This window comes from Cyclopterus lumpus, chromosome 10, assembly GCF_009769545.1.
Source record: "Cyclopterus lumpus isolate fCycLum1 chromosome 10, fCycLum1.pri, whole genome shotgun sequence".
In the NCBI taxonomy this organism is placed as follows: Eukaryota; Metazoa; Chordata; class Actinopteri; order Perciformes; family Cyclopteridae; genus Cyclopterus; species Cyclopterus lumpus.
Window position 1 is genome coordinate 24,280,442 of NC_046975.1, and position 17,316 is coordinate 24,297,757.

At 42.1% G+C, this 17,316-nt stretch overlaps 1 protein-coding gene across 1 annotated transcript; it reads right to left on the reverse strand.

Moving 5' to 3' along the window:
* Nucleotides 1–316: 316 nt before the first annotated feature.
* shtn3 (shootin 3) lies at nt 317–15,519 on the reverse strand (the record flags this gene model as incomplete). The annotated part of the gene is made up of 16 exons (XM_034543020.1): nt 15,451–15,519; nt 13,771–13,831; nt 11,298–11,392; nt 10,624–10,721; nt 10,475–10,539; nt 8,637–8,734; nt 8,152–8,233; nt 7,956–8,050; nt 7,682–7,828; nt 6,742–6,895; nt 3,900–4,065; nt 3,315–3,385; nt 3,128–3,228; nt 2,959–3,021; nt 2,594–2,717; nt 317–447 (listed from the first exon to the last, which is right to left on the reverse strand). Coding segments are annotated over exons 1-16 (1,620 nt in total), but the record flags the coding sequence as incomplete, so codon positions are not given.
* Nucleotides 15,520–17,316: the final 1,797 nt, after the last annotated feature.

Genomic DNA, 17,316 nt, shown 5'->3' on the forward strand with positions numbered 1-17,316 from the left:
ACGACCTGGACGCTCAGCACTCGGCGTCGGCGCCGCCGGCCTCGGCGGGTCGGACTCCGTTCGTCTCGGCCGCACTGTGGAGGAGAAGAGACGGTAAAGGTCAGAGGTCGAGGGGTCAGAGGCCAGGCCCGGTTGGTCCGGTGCGTTCCCACCTGTGGACGCAGCCGTTGCTGAGCGAGTCCTTCTCGCTCAGGGAGCTGCAGGACCTCCTCTCCTGCCAGGAGCCTCCTCTGGGCTCCTTGCCCGCCTCCGAGCTCCTCCTGCGGGCCACGACGGGCCCCGGCCCCGACCCCCGTCTCTCCGGACCGGCCCTGGTGTTGGAGGGGACGCTCGGCCCCCCCGGCCCCCCCGGCCCCTCGGGGTCCCGGCCCGACTCGCCGCTGGTGCGCTCGGGTCCGTTCAGGCTGTCGGAGGACGAGACGTTACTCATGAGCCCGTCTCGCTCGTCTGGAGGAAGGAGGAGGACATTAATGAAGGTTGTCAACCAGAACCTCCACTGAGGATACATAGAAATATACATTTATATACATTAGATTTGTTATATCATCCTGATATAATAATATATATATAAATACAAATATATTTACATATATATTGCTATATATTATATATATATGTATATATATGTATATATATATATATATATATATATATATATGATATTACACAGATGTACTAATATAATTATATATATATATATAAATAATCTGTGATATTAAATGTATATAACAATATATATATACAAATAAATATAGTATGTATGTATATATATGTATATAAATAAATATAATAAATATATATATTATTTTTATTTATAAATGTGTATATATAAATAAATATTATATAATAATATATATATATATAAGTAAATATAGTATATATATATATATAAAACCAGCTTCCCTTCACACTGTACATATCTGCACCAACGAGGTCGTCTGTCATGGAAAAGCAGATAAATCCATGAGGGTCACACGGCCTCCTCTGCACGCCAGAACTCACACTACCGCTTAAGTCCACGGGGGGTGCCAGAGGCAACATAAGAATATATTACTGACAGGGGCCCCTTTGCCCTGGGAGTACTTTTACTTGTACTACACCTTAAACACAAACTTAGTTTTTAGGCCTCCACTCAGAAGTTGCATACCCAAAGTAAAGAGAGTTTATCTCTGCAACCACAAGGTCTATTTGAGTAATGTGTTATAATAAAGGCAACACTTCAGTGCCTGTTACTGGTTAAGAGTACAGTATTAAAAGGTTTCACGATGATTCTCTGTGCAATGATGCAGCTGAAGTTTGAATGTGTGAGCAGTCTCTCTGCAAAGTGAAGCAGCACATCATTTGAGAGGCTTTGGGCGAGATCTCTAAATATGGCATTTTGGACATACGTGTGTTTGTATGTACCAGACTATATATTTCACTTTGATATCAGTAATCAATAACGTACACGATGCTGAAGTCCCCGGCTGCTTGTCTTTACACAAGCCGCTATCTCAGCAGCGGATTGGACGATTTCAGTGAACGAGCCCTCAGTTTGAATCCGTACAGCCTATGGAATTGAGACACTCCCACCAACATGAGATTGACAGCACTGTTAGCCAATCAGAATTGGAAAAAGGGCAGCGCTCCGTCAAACGCTAGCTTCGATTTGCTGATATTGAAAGTGAAAAATCGGACAGAAGTGGTAGTGTTGGTTCTGGTGCCCCCTGTGGACTAAAGTGGTAGTGTTGGTTCTGGTGCCCCCTGTGGACTAAAGTGGTAGTGTTGGTTCTGTCGCCCCCTGTGGACTAAAGTGGTAGTGTTGGTTCTGGTGCCCCCTGTGGACTAAAGTGGTAGTGTTGGTTCTGGTGCCCCCTGTGGACTAAAGTGGTAGTGTTGTTCTGGTGCCCCCTGTGGACTAAAATGGTAGTGTTGGTTCTGGTGCCCCCTGTGGAATAAAGTGGTAGTGTTGGTTCTGGTGCCCCCTGTGGAATAAAGTGGTAGTGTTGGTTCTGGTGCCCCCTGTGGACTAAAGTGGTAGTGTTGGTTCTGGTGCCCCCTGTGGACTAAAGTGGTAGTGTTGGTTCTGGTGCCCCCTGTGGACTAAAGTGGTAGTGTTGGTTCTGGTGCCCCCTGTGGACTAAAGTGGTAGTGTTGGTTCTGGTGCCCCCTGTGGAATAAAGTGGTAGTGTTGGTTCTGGTGCCCCCTGTGGAATAAAGTGGTAGTGTTGGTTCTGGTGCCCCCTGTGGAATAAAGTGGTAGTGTTGGTTCTGGTGCCCCCTGTGGACTAAAGTGGTAGTGTTGGTTCTGGTGCCCCCTGTGGACTAAAGTGGTAGTGTTGGTTCTGGTGCCCCCTGTGGACTAAAGTGGTAGTGTTGGTTCTGGTGCCCCCTGTGGACTAAAGTGGTAGTGTTGGTTCTGGTGCCCCCTGTGGACTAAAGTGGTAGTGTTGGTTCTGGTGCCCCCTGTGGACTAAAGTGGTAGTGTTGGTTCTGGTGCCCCCTGTGGACTAAAGTGGTAGTGTTGGTTCTGGTGCCCCCTGTGGACTAAAGTGGTAGTGTTGGTTCTGGTGCCCCCTGTGGACTAAAGTGGTAGTGTTTATGTCGCCGTTACCTCCAGCTTCTCCAGCCTTGTTGCGTCGGCGCCTCAGGATGACCTCCAGCTCGCTGTCCTTCTTCCCCGACGGCGATGGCCCCGCCTCCTGAGAGCCTCGGCTGGGGCTCCTCTTCACCGTCTCCTGGGGGAGAACACAAGCGTCACTGTGGAACTAACAGGAATAACTTCAATCACTGATTATCTATTTACAACTGTGATAAAATAATATTTACACTATTTCCAATATTAACACATGAAGCATAGACTTCTATACAACCAGAGGAGTCGCCCCCTGGTGGTCAGGAGAGAGAATGCAGCTTTAACACATGAAGCATAGACTTCTATACAACCAGAGCAGCAGGCAGTGAGGATGTTTTTTTTACCAGGATGCCTTTCAGTTCCTCCATCGCGCTCTCCTGTGGTTTCTCCTCACAGACGGGAGGCGGCTGGAAGAAAGAAAACAAAACATCTGTCTTCATGTCAAAGTTATTGATACAGAAGTAGAAGAAGAAGTAGAAGAAGAAGAAGTCTTTCATAAACCTCCGTCGTCACCTTGCTCTCCTGACTCTTGACCGACCGCAGGACGACGCCATGTTTGATCCTCTCCATCATTTCATTCACCGCCTTCGCCTTCACGTCGCCGCCCTCGCCATCTGGACGGAAACAGGAAGTTGACAGTTTGTCGGACGGGCGACGCCCACATCAGGAGAGGAGGCTCCCTGTAGGTCAGGTGACTCACCTGCAGGCTGCTCGGCCTTCACTGAGGCCTTGGAGCCTTTGGAGGTCTTCCTCATGATGGCGATCAGAGAGCTGAGAGGAATTAGACATTCATATTTAAATATAACATTGTCTTTGTGTAAATTACACTAAATTAAATACTTCAGTAAAAGTATGAACACCATTCATATATATCTACAAATGCTCCAAGTAAAACTCCTAAATGTACTCATAATGCAGAATGTCTCCTTTTATTGTGTTGAATTATAGAATAATATATTATTTTATTTTATTAATATGTTGTTGGAGAATTATTACATGCTTTGTATACCACTGCGTAAATTATTATAATAATAAGTGTCATTATTATCATAATCATCATCATTATTACTATTATCATGATTATAACTAGTATTATCGTCATTGTAATTATTATCATTATTATCATCATCATTATTACTATCAGGATTATCGTTATTATAAAGTTTATTCATATGTAAATACGCAGGTACAAGTATGTACAGTACTCAAGAAAGTACACGTAAAAGACATTTAGAATAGATACAGGAAGTGATGTCACACTGAAATATGTCGCTCTTGTCCTCACCTGAGGGGGTTGCACCTCGAGGGGGGAGGAGGTGGAGGAGGAGGAGGCGGGGGAGGAGGAGGTGGGGGGGGAGGTGGAGGTGGAGGGGGCGGGGCCAGCTCAGGGGGAGCGGGGGCTGTGATGGTCGTCGGGTCAACCGCTTTCTGGGTCTCCTGGAGCTCGTGGACTGTGGAGACAATAGAGACATTAGAGAAAATAGAGAACCATAGAAAATAGAGAACAATAGATACATTAGATACATTAGATACAATAGATACATTAGATACAATAGATACATTAGATACAATAGAGACAATATAAACAATAGAGATATTAGAGAAAATAGAAACAATAGAGAAAATAGAGAAACCATAGAAAATATAAACAATAGATATATTAGATACATTAGATACAATAGAGACAATATAAACAATAGAGATATTAGAGAAAATATAGATAATATAAACAATATAGATATTAGAGAAAATAGAAACAATATATACATTAGAGACTATAGAGAAAATAGAAACAATAGAGACATTAGAGACTAGACTATAGAGACTATAGAGACAATATAGACTATAGACTATAGAGACATTATATAACATAGAAACAATAGATACATTAGAGACTATAGAGACAATAGAGACTATAGAGACAATAGAGACTATAGAGACAATAGAGACTATAGCGACAATATAAACAATAGATACATTAGATACATTAGAGACATTAGAGACATTAGAGCCAATGAAGACAATATAAATAATAGATAAATTAAAGACAATAGAGACAATAGAGACAATATAGACAATAGAGATAATATAGACAATAGAGATAATATAGACAATATAGACAATAGAGACAATAGAGACAATATAGATAATATAGACAATAGAGCTATTATATACATTAGAGACAATGGAGATAATGGAGACAATGGAGACAATGGAGACAATTGAAACAATAGATACATAATAGACAATAGAGCCATTAGAGACAATGGAGACAATTGAAACAATAGATACATAATAGACAATAGAGACATTAGAGGCAATGGAGACAATTGAAACAATAGATACATAATAGACAATAGAGACATTAGAGACACTAGAGACATGTACTACTGCTAATACTACTAACATGTACTACTACAGATACATGATGTTTTCTCCAGTTTTTCTGCTGAAAGAAGTCCGTCCCCTGGTTTTACTGCAGAGTGACGCCTCTCCCTCTCTCACTATCTGTGGACGTCATGAATGAGGCTTTCTATTGCTCCTGGCTGGAGTCAGTTGGTGGTTTTGGCTGACCCATTTAAGGGACAGATGCCGTGTTGCATGCTGGGAGAAAGTGTGTGTTGGTCAGCTTTCCTGCAGCAGATGGGTCGTTGGTTTGTGTTGGAGTCAATGGAGGAATACACTGACACCACAGAAGAAGAAGGCAGCGGTGACGCCGCCACTCCTGTTGTCTTTAACAGTGTTTGTATTGTCCTCGACAATGAGACAGAAGGCTGGAATCAAATTGTGGGAGTTTCTGGAATATTAAATTGCACCAAACCTCATTTATATAAAATTATGTATTTATTTATTTCTGTCTGTGACGTCGAAAGGTTCCCATAAATGTGTGAAATATGTTTCCTTTATATTTATTATAACTGACACTGACGATGGATCAATCAGGATTATGTATTGACCTCCTGGCTCTTGGGCCCTGTCGCCTGGGTCCTGTCTCCTGAGCCCGGCCTCTTGGGCCCTGTCTCCTGGGCCCTGTCGCCTGAGCCCGGCCTCTTGGGCCCTGTCTCCTGGGCCCTGTCTCCTGAGCCCTGTCTCCTGGGCCCTGTCTCCTGGGTCCTGTCTCCTGAGCCCGGCCTCTTGGGCTCTGTCTCCTGAGCCCTGTCTCCTGGGCCCTGTCTCCTGGGCCCTGTCTCCTGAGCCCGGCCTCTTGGGCCCTGTCTCCTGGGCCCTGTCGCCTGAGCCCGGCCTCTTGGGCCCTGTCTCCTGAGCCCTGTCGCCTGGGCCCTGTCTCCTGAGCCTGGCTTCTTGGGCCCTGTCTCCTGAGCCCTGTCTCCTGGGCCCTGTCTCCTGGGCCCTGTCTCCTGAGCCCGGCCTCTTGGGCCCTGTCTCCTGGGCCCTGTCGCCTGAGCCCGGCCTCTTGGGCCCTGTCTCCTGGGCCCTGTCGCCTGGGCCCTGTCTCCTGAGCCTGGCTTCTTGGGCCCTGTCTCCTGAGCCCTGTCTCATGGGCCCTGTCTCCTGGGCCCTGTCTCCTGGGCCCTGTCTCCTGGGCCCTGTCTCTTGAGCCCGGCCTCTTGGGCCCTGTCTCCTGAGCCCGGCCTCTTGGGCCCTGTCTCCTGGGCCCTGTCACCTGGGCCCTGTCTCCTGAGCCTGGCCTCTTGGGCCCTGTCTCCTGTCTCCTGAGCCCTGTCTCCTGAGCCCGGCCTCTTGGGCCCTGTCTTCTAGGCCCTGTCTCCCGACCCCTGTCTCCTGGGCCCTGTCTCCTGAGCCCGGCCTCTTGGGCCCTGTCTCCTGGGACCTGTTTTCTGGGACCTGTCTCTCGAGCCCGGCCTCTTGGGCCCTGTCTCCTGTGCCCTGTCTCCTGGGCTCTGTCTCCTGAGTCCTGTCTCCTGGGCCCTGTCTCCTGAGCCCTGTCTCCTGAGCCCGGCCTCTTGGGCCCCGTCTCCTGGGCCCTGTCTCCTGAGCCCGGCCTCTTGGGCCCCGTCTCCTGGGCCCTGTCTCCTGAGCCCGGCCTCTTGGGCCTCCTCTGTTGCTCTCCTGAAGGTTTCTTCCCCTTTTGTCTATTTCTTGGGAGTTTTTCCTGATCCGATGTGAGGTCAAAGGTCAGGGATGTCAGATTGTAAAGCCCTCACCTCGGTCTTCCAGCTCCTCGTTCTTCTTCTCTGCTTCCTCCAGTCGTCCGTCCACCTCCTTCTTCTCCTCCTCCAGCAGCTCCAGCTGCATCTGCAGAGCCTCCAGCTGCTTCTTCACACAGCTCTGCTCCAGCTGGGCCTCCAGACGCTGCACCTACACACACACACACACACACACACACACACGTATAGAGGAATTAAACTAACAGCTCAGGTACTCTGTTCTCTACCTGCTCAGGTACTCTGTTCTCTACCTGTTCAGATACTCTGTTCTCTAACTGCTCAGGTACTCTGTTCTCTACCTGTTGAGGTACTCTGTTCTCTACCTGCTCAGGTACTCTGTTCTCTACCTGCTCAGGTACTCTGTTCTCTACCTGCTCAGGTACTCTGTTCTCTAACTGTTCAGGTACTCTGTTCTCTACCTGTTCAGGTACTCTGTTCTCTACCTGTTCAGGTACTCTGTTCTCTACCTGTTCAGGTACTCTGTTCTCTACCTGTTCAGGTACTCTGTTCTCTACCCGCTCAGGTACTCTGTTCTCTACCTGTTCAGGTACTCTGTTCTCTACCCGCTCAGGTACTCTGTTCTCTACCTGTTGAGGTACTCTGTTCTCTAACTGCTCAGATACTCTGTTCTCTACCTGTTGAGGTACTCTGTTCTCTACCTGCTGAGGTACTCTGTTCTCTACCTGTTCAGGTACTCTGTTCTCTACCCGCTCAGGTACTCTGTTCTCTACCTGCTCAGGTACTCTGTTCTCTACCTGTTGAGGTACTCTGTTCTCTACCTGCTGAGGTACTCTGTTCTCTACCTGTTCAGGTACTCTGTTCTCTACCCGCTCAGGTACTCTGTTCTCTACCTGCTCAGGTACTCTGTTCTCTACCTGTTCAGGTACTCTGTTCTCTACCTGCTCAGTACTGTGATGATGACATCATCATTGTCTACCTGCTGCAGGTGCTGCAGCCGCTCCTCCTCCAGGGTTTTAGAGACGGCCGCCACGTCCTCCAGAGCTTTGAGGAGCTGAACGCTGGGCTCAGTGCTTTGCAGGAGCAGCATGCTCTGCCTGTTGGCCTCCTTCTGCTTCACCAGCATCTACAGGAGGAGGAGGAGGAGGAGGAGGGATGGGAGGAGGATGAGGAGGAGGAGAAGGGATGGGAGGAGGATGAGGAGGTACTTTGTACATTAACACACTCTTCTTCTCCTCCTCCTCCTCCTTTACCTCGTGAGCGTACGTCTCTGCCTTCTCCCTCAGGTCCTGCTCCAGGTCCAGCTGATCCTTCATGCCATCGTACTCCTGAGCCGCCATCATGGAGACTACAGCACAGTTAGCACCATTAGCTTAGCATCACAATCAGCTGTAATACGCATAACGTTCTCTGGCTAACAACCAGGGGATCAATAAAAGGTTCCGTCACCTCTGTTGAACCTCTTGATGGTTCTGCGTTGTTGCTCAACACACGCACGGAGATCCTTCAGCTCAGAACCGTCTGTATCTGACTGCAGAGGAGGAGACAAGTCAGAGAAAGGTAGGAGAGCAGCAGGAGAAGGAGAGGAAGAAGAAAAGAAGGAGAAGATAATGAAGAAGATGAAGATGAATAAGGAGAAGGAGAGGAGAAGATGGGGAAGAAGATGAAGATGGAGAAGAAGGAAAAGAATAAGGAGAAGGAGGAGAAGAAGAAGGAAAAGAAGGAGGAGAAGAATAAGGAGGAGAAGAAGGAGAAGAATAAGAAGGAGGAAGAAGGTGAAGAAGAAGGAACAGAAGAAGGAGGAGAGGAGAAGAAGATGAAGGAGGAGAAGAAGGAGGAACAGAAGAAGGAGAAGAAGAAGGAACAGAAGGAGGAGAGGAGAAGAAGATGAAAAAGGAGAAGAAGAAGGAGGATACTCATCATGTCCTCCTCACCTGTGCCGTGAGCTCTTCTATCCGTCGTTGCTGTTCATGAATCTGACAAACAAAGTTCTTCTTCTCCTCCAATAAAGTGTTGACTGTTTCTCCGAGCTCTGAAAACAACAACAGAAGACCAGCACACGATGGAGAGGTTTATTAAATATTAATAATAAATAAACCTCTCCATCAGCCATAGTACAAAGAGTCTGACCTTTAATATTCATTAATCTCAGTGTTGATGTAATATAATGTACTGTACCTTTAACTTGTTGTTGGTACTGTGTATATATATAATGTACTGTACCTTTAACTTGTTGTTGGTACTGTGTATATATAATGTACTGTACCTTTAACTTGTTGTTGGTACTGTGTTCATATAATGTACTGTACCTTTAACTTGTTGTTGGTACTGTGTTCATATAATGTACTGTACCTTTAACTTGTTGTTGAGACTGTGTATATATAATGTACTGTACCTTTAACTTGTTGTTGGTACTGTGTTCATATAATGTACTGTACCTTTAACTTGTTGTTGAGACTGTGTATATATAATGTACTGTACCTTTAACTTGTTGTTGAGACTGTGTATATATAATGTACTGTACCTTTAACTTGTTGTTGAGACTGTGTATATATAATGTACTGTACCTTTAACTTGTTGTTGAAACTGTGTATATATAATGTACTGTACCTTTAACTTGTTGTTGGTACTGTGTATATATAATGTACTGTACCTTTAACTTGTTGTTGGTACTGTGTATATATAATGTACTGTACCTTTAACTTGTTGTTGAAACTGATATATATATAATGTACTGTACCTTTAACTTGTTGTTGAAACTGTGTATATATAATGTACTGTACCTTTAACTTGTTGTTGGTACTGTGTATATATAATGTACTGTACCTTTAACTTGTTGTTGGTACTTTGTATATATAATGTACTGTACCTTTAACTTGTTGTTGGTACTGTGTTCATATAATGTACTGTACCTTTAACTTGTTGTTGGTACTGTGTATATATAATGTACTGTACCTTTAACTTGTTGTTGAAACTGTGTATATATAATGTACTGTACCTTTAACTTGTTGTTGAAACTGTGTATATATAATGTACTGTACCTTTAACTTGTTGTTGGTACTGTGTTCATATAATGTACTGTACCTTTAACTTGTTGTTGAGACTGTGTATATATAATGTACTGTACCTTTAACTTGTTGTTGGTACTGTGTATATATAATGTACTGTACCTTTAACTTGTTGTTGGTACTGTGTATATATAATGTACTGTACCTTTAACTTGTTGTTGGTACTGTGTATATATAATGTACTGTACCTTTAACTTGTTGTTGGTACTGTGTTCATATAATGTACTGTACCTTTAACTTGTTGTTGGTACTGTGTATATATAATGTACTGTACCTTTAACTTGTTGTTGAGACTGTGTATATATAATGTACTGTACCTTTAACTTGTTGTTGGTACTGTGTATATATAATGTACTGTACCTTTAACTTGTTGTTGAAACTGTGTATATATAATGTACTGTACCTTTAACTTGTTGTTGAAACTGTGTATATATAATGTACTGTACCTTTAACTTGTTGTTGGTACTGTGTATATATAATGTACTGTACCTTTAACTTGTTGTTGGTACTGTGTATATATAATGTACTGTACCTTTAACTTGTTGTTGGTACTGTGTATATATAATGTACTGTACCTTTAACTTGTTGTTGAGACTGTGTATATATAATGTACTGTACCTTTAACTTGTTGTTGAGACTGTGTATATATAATGTACTGTACCTTTAACTTGTTGTTGAGACTGTGTATATATAATGTACTGTACCTTTAACTTGTTGTTGGTACTGTGTGAAGGTGTCAGGGCTCCCATCTGCAGCGTCTGCAGCGTCTGCAGCGTCTGCAGCGTCTGCAGCGTCTGCAGCGTCTGCAGCGTCTGCAGCGTCTGCAGCGTCTGCAGCGTCTGCAGCGTCTGCGTCCAGAGCGATGCAGTCTGAGGTTGTGGGAAGCAGCTCGTCCAAACACGGACGAGACGACAGGCTCATGGACTTCAACTTCCTGTTCTCACAGTTCAGCTGGAGGTCAAAGTTCACAGCGGTCAATGACACACAATTAAAACTACTAATATTATTTCACCTTTAAGAAGCAGCCTCATGGTTGTGAAAGTATATGTAAATGGAAGAAATCTCAGAACTATAATTCATTAAATCATTAAATTATATTACATTATATAATTATATTATATTATATTATGTAATTATATTTATATATATATATTATATTACATTACATTTACATAATACATATTATAGTATATTTTAATATATATTATATTATATTAAATAATATAATATAAGTTTATAATAAATTAAATTATATATATTATATTAAATAATACTATATTATATTATATTAAAATATATTTTATTATATTATATTTTTTTTAATTATATATATATATATATATATTATATTAAATTAAATTATACATTTAAGGCCGTAACAGACTCATCCTGACTCAGCTGTTCACTCTCTTCCCCTGCTAAAGCCAGCTGGACCCCGATAATGCTAATTACACAGTATTGATTATTATTGAGTGTGTGTGTGTGTGTGTGTGTGTGTGTGTGTGTGTGTGTGTGTGTGAGACTGACCTTTGTGGCCAGGGCCTCTGCATTTTCCCGGCACGACTTCTCTATATCCAGCTGAGTCTGCAGAACGCTGACCTCCTCAATCACCATCTGAGACACTGAGGGGAGGAAGGACACACACACACACACACACAGACACACACACACACACACACACACACAGACACACACACACACACACACACACAGATACACACACACACACACACAGATACACACACACACACACACACACACACACAGACACACACACACACACACACACACAGATACACACACACACACACACACACACAGATACACACACACACACACACACACACACACACACACACACACAGACACCCACACACACAGACACACACACACACACAATCATCCTTTCCCCTTTCTCTGCTGCTGAATAATTCATGGCGATCTTTAAATAATTCATAGGAATAACATGACAGGAGCGACTGCTGTTCTGTGGATGAATAAATGAGCCGCTGAATGAACCGAGTGACGTGGTGAGACCCGCCGTGAAGAGGAGGACCAGCTTCCTGTGGACTCTCCAGACTTTAGGTCCACTTTTTACTCCAGATTCATTTGTGGGGTTTGAGTCCAACTAAAAGGTTGTCGGACGTTTATCTTCCAGCTTTTCAACTTTAATTTCACTTTTTTAGGCACGAAGAAAAAGATAAGATCTACATCCAGATGTCTTCTAAGTAGATGTATATATGTTTTATATATATTTTATATATTTATATATATATGTATATATTTGTATATATATATCATTTTTTTAAATGATATATATATACAAATATATACATATACAAATATATATGTATATATAATAATAAATAACCCTAAACCCACTAAACTACTCAGTTAGGTTTAAACAACTAAACTACCCAGTTAGGTTTAAACTACTAAACTACTCAGTTTTAAACAACTAAACTACTAGTTAGGTTTAGACAACTAAACTACTAGTTAGGTTTAGACAACTAAACTACTCAGTTAGGTTTAAACAACTAAACTACTAGTTAGGTTTAGACAACTAAACTACCCAGTTAGGTTTAAACTACTAGTTAGGTTTAATCAACTAAACTACCGAGTTAGGTTTAAACTACTAAACTACTAGTTAGGTTTAAACAACTAAACTACTAGTTATGGATAAATAACTAAACTACTCAGTTAGGTTCAAACAACTAAACTACTAAGTTAGGTTGAAACAACTAAACTACTAGTTAGGTTTAATCAACTAAACTACTAAGTTAGGTTGAAACAACTAAACTACTAGTTAGGTTTAATCAACTAAACTACCCAGTTAGGTTTAAACTACTCAGTTAGGTTGAAACAACTAAACTACTAGTTAGGTTTAGACAACTAAACTACTAGTTAGGTTTAAACAACTAAACTACTCAGTTAGGTTTAGACAACTAAACTACTAGTTAGGTTTAGACAACTAAACTCCTAGTTAGGTTTAGACAAACTAAACTACTAGTTATGGATAAATAACTAAACTACTCAGTTAGGTTGAAACAACTAAACTACTCAGTTAGGTTGAAACAACTAAACTACTAGTTAGGTTTAGACAACTAAACTACTCAGTTAGGTTTAAACAACTAAACTACTAGTTAGGTTTAGACAACTAAACTACTCAGTTAGGTTGAAACAACTAAACTACTCAGTTAGGTTGAAACAACTAAACTACTCAGTTAGGTTGAAACAACTAAACTACTAGTTAGGTTTAGACAAACTAAACTACTAGTTATGGATAAATAACTAAACTACTCAGTTAGGTTGAAACAACTAAACTACTAGTTAGGTTTAGACAACTAAACTACTCAGTTAGGTTTAGACAACTAAACTACTCAGTTAGGTTTAGACAACTAAACTACTAGTTAGGGTTAAACAACTAAACTACTAGTTAGGGTTAAACAACTAAACTACTAGTTAGGGTTAAACAACTAAACTACTAGTTAGGGTTAAACAACTAAACTACTAGTTAGGTTTAGACAACTAAACTACTAGTTAGGTTGAAACAACTAAACTACTAGTTAGGTTTAGACAACTAAACTACTAGTTAGGTTGAAACAACTAAACTACTCAGTTAGGTTTAGACAACTAAACTACTAGTTAGGTTTAGACAACTAAACTACTAGTTAGGTTGAAACAACTAAACTACTCAGTTAGGTTGAAACAACTAAACTACTAGTTAGGTTGAAACAACTAAACTACTCAGTTAGGTTGAAACAACTAAACTTGTATGTCGTAGTTCTTTTCTTGACCTCAGGAGGAGCAACGAAAAGAGCAAAACAGAATAAATCGATGGCCAGAAACTTCTCTCATGTGCTCAAGAAAGTTATGGAGATATTTCACAAAGACAAAGAATGGAACCAACCGATGAGAGTGTGTGATGATGAAGATGAAGAAGAAGATGATGAAGAAGATGATGGAGGAAGAGGAGGAGGCAGTCGGACACTGGACTCACCTCTCTTGATGTGTTTGAGTTGTCTCTCGGCCTCGTCTCTCTCCTCCGTCAGGCGGCAGCACTAAGGATGAGACGACATCAGAAGGTTAAGGTGATGACATCATCATATGTACAACTAGTCTCCTAAGAACCAGGACCAGGTCTCACAGAACCCCCAATGGGTCTCCTTAGGAAGCCCTTGATCCTTAACTCAGGGACTTCAGGGTGTGTTCATGTTTCCCATTTACTACACTGATGGATGTTTCAGACATGTAGAGATGAAGAGAAGCTGGACCTGATGGATGTTTCAGACATGTAGAGATGAATAGAAGCTGGACCTGATGGATGTTTCAGAGGACATGTAGAGATGAATAGAAGCTGGACCTGATGGATGTTTCAGACATGTAGAGATGAAGAGAAGCTGGACCTGATGGATGTTTCAGACATGTAGAGATGAATAGAAGCTGGACCTGATGGATGTTTCAGACATGTAGAGATGAATAGAAGCTGGACCTGATGGATGTTTCAGACATGTAGAGATGAATAGAAGCTGGACCTGATGGATGTTTCAGACATGTAGAGATGAAGAGAAGCTGGACCTGATGGATGTTTCAGACATGTAGAGATGAATAGAAGCTGGACCTGATGGATGTTTCAGAGGACATGTAGAGATGAATAGAAGCTGGACCTGATGGATGTTTCAGAGGACATGTAGAGTTGAATAGAAGCTGGACCTGATGGATGATATTACCGGTGTTATTTCTTGTTCTCAGATAGAAAGGACTCCTCCAGGAAGCTCTTGGCCCACTTCCTTTCTCCGCTCTACCTTCAGTCTCTCGCTCTGTCAGGTCACGTTTCCCTGAAGAGCTCAGTGAGGGCAGCGGGTTCACCGAGCGGAGAGCAAGGCATCGGCTCTGAGAGCAGGGTGAGCGGTTCGATTACCAAAAATCAAATACCAATGTAATGCAATTGGAAAAAACCCGAGCTGTCCGTTTCTCTTTATGTAGGTCAATGCCCAAAAGCAAGGCATTAACACACGTCTAGGGTTGTGTGTTCAATTCCCAGAAACTAAAGACATTGAGACAAAGACAAGTCTAAACCTTACTTCTCACAATATAAATGGGTAGTGCAAGGCAGGGTTGCTAGCTCTATTCCCTCTGTGTAGGCCAATGTGGGGAGCAAGGCACTAGCAAACAGTGTGTGAAGGTTCAGGAATGAAGCAAGGCCCTTTACTGCAGGTGTATTAGTCCTTGCAGGTCAAAGGGCGGAGCCAAACGGTCGTGTGTTCGATTCCTCTGGTAATCTAGCAAGGCATTGTCCCGGTAGGGAGTGTCCTTTCTTATTTTGAAGGGTTTGGGGGTCAAATCCATTCAATATCACGTCAAACCTGAGGCGAGGCTATTTATTTATTTGTATTAATAAGAGATATTTTAACTAATTTCCCATTTAGAAATAATGGAGCTTCTATATTTCATTATTTCTCTGATGTGAATGTGAAATCTGATTTCTGTCGTCGGCACATTTAGGGAGGGGTCCGTTTCCAACAGCCTCCAGAAGCGGCTTCAAAATGTCCCGTCAGATCCGGAGCACCCGGAGAACCGGAGAACCGGAGCCGGATCTCTCTGGACTCCTTTCAAACCGGTCTACATGCAGAATAAATGAATTAGAGCCGTGAAGGTTTTTTTTGTTGTGTCGGTTTACCTCCGTGTGCACGTGCGCGTCCCTCTCCTCCACCACCTCCATCTGCGCGGATGAAGAGCAGGGCAACATTGTGATCAAATAGTCCCTCCTTTGTCTCCTTCCGACCGGGCCGAGCACTGCGGATGAAACGAGGCTACGCGGAGTTCACTTCCAGCGGCATGCTTTCCCTTCATGGATGGAGAGGAGCTCGGTGCTGCTGCTGCTGCCGGCGGACAGGATCCTCCTCCTCTTCCTCCTCTTCCTCTTCCTCTCACTGACAGCATCATCTGGCTCCCCTGAACCCCTCCTCCCTCCTCTTCCTCCTCCTCCTCCTCCTCCTCCTCCTATATCACTGACAGCATCATCTGGCTCCCCTGAACCCCTCCTCCCTCCTCTTCCTCTTCCTCTCCCGGAGCTCTAATATAATAATAATAATAATAATAATAACAACGTAATAACAATAACAATGCAATTATAAGGACAATAATAAGACACTACAGTACTCCGTAAGATAATTATAATATTATAGTAATGATGATAATAATAATCACACCGTATCGTTCAATGAGGGGTGCGTTCATGTGCTGCTGGAAAATTCTGAAACAAAGCGTTGTATTCATGTTCAATTTGGAAAATATGCAACTCATCACCGGCCTTCATGAATTATTGCCATGCGCCTACTTTTCTTTTAATGGTTTGTTTTGCTCCGTTTATATTTGTATATTCTTCAGAGTGATTAACAACAGAATAACTTCATCAAAATGACGTTTAATAACAATTCAAGAGATTCATGAACTCTTTGGTTTCATCCACAGAACTCAGATCAGCTGCAAAGGTCACGTGGTGACACTGAGCTCTGTGGACACATTTCTACCGTGTCGTGTGTGTGTGTGTTGTGTGTGTGTGCGCGTGCGTATGTGGGGGAATAACTGTTCTACACTGACATCTAGAGGTGATTACATGCTAGTACAGATTCTAAACTTATATTATTATTGTGTCTTATAATTCTTACTATTATTATTGTTGTTGGATACATATTCAATAGAATAACAAATATACAAACTCAATAATGGTTCTCTTTTCTCACCTTTAGAAAATAATCAGAGGCTCATAGTTACAGAAACTCAAAAACACTAGAAGATATTTGTGATGCAGGTAGAAGTATACATTCAGTAGAAGTTTACAGTAAAAGTATACATTCAGTAGAAGTATTGTGTACAAGTGTACATTCAGTAGAAGTTTACAGTAGAAGTATACAACCAGTAGAAGTATACAACCAGTAGAAGTATACAACCAGTAGAAGTATACATCCAGTAGAAGTATACAGTAGAAGTATACAACCAGTAAAAGTATACAGTAGAAGTATACATCCAGTAGAAGTATACATCCAGTAGAAGTATACATCCAGTAGAAGTATACAACCAGTAAAAGTATACATCCAGTAGAAGTATATATTCAGTAGAAGTATACATCCAGTAGAGGTATACAACCAGTAAAAGTATACATCCAGTAGAAGTATATAGTCAGTAGAAGTATATATTCAGTAGAAGTATACATCCAGTAGAAGTATATATTCAGTAGAAGTATACAACCAGTAGAAGTATATATTCAGTAGAAGTATATATTCAGTAGAAGTATATATTCAGTAGAAGTATACATCCAGTAGAAGTATACATCCAGTAGAAGTATATATATATTCAGTAGAAGTATACAACCAGTAGAAGTATACAACCAGTAAAAGTATACATCCAGTAGAAGTATATATTCAGTAGAAGTATATATTCAGTATAAGTATATATTCAGTAGAAGTATACATCCAGTAGAAGTATATATTCAGTAGAAGTATACAACCAGTAGAAGTATATATTCAGTAGAAGTATATATTCA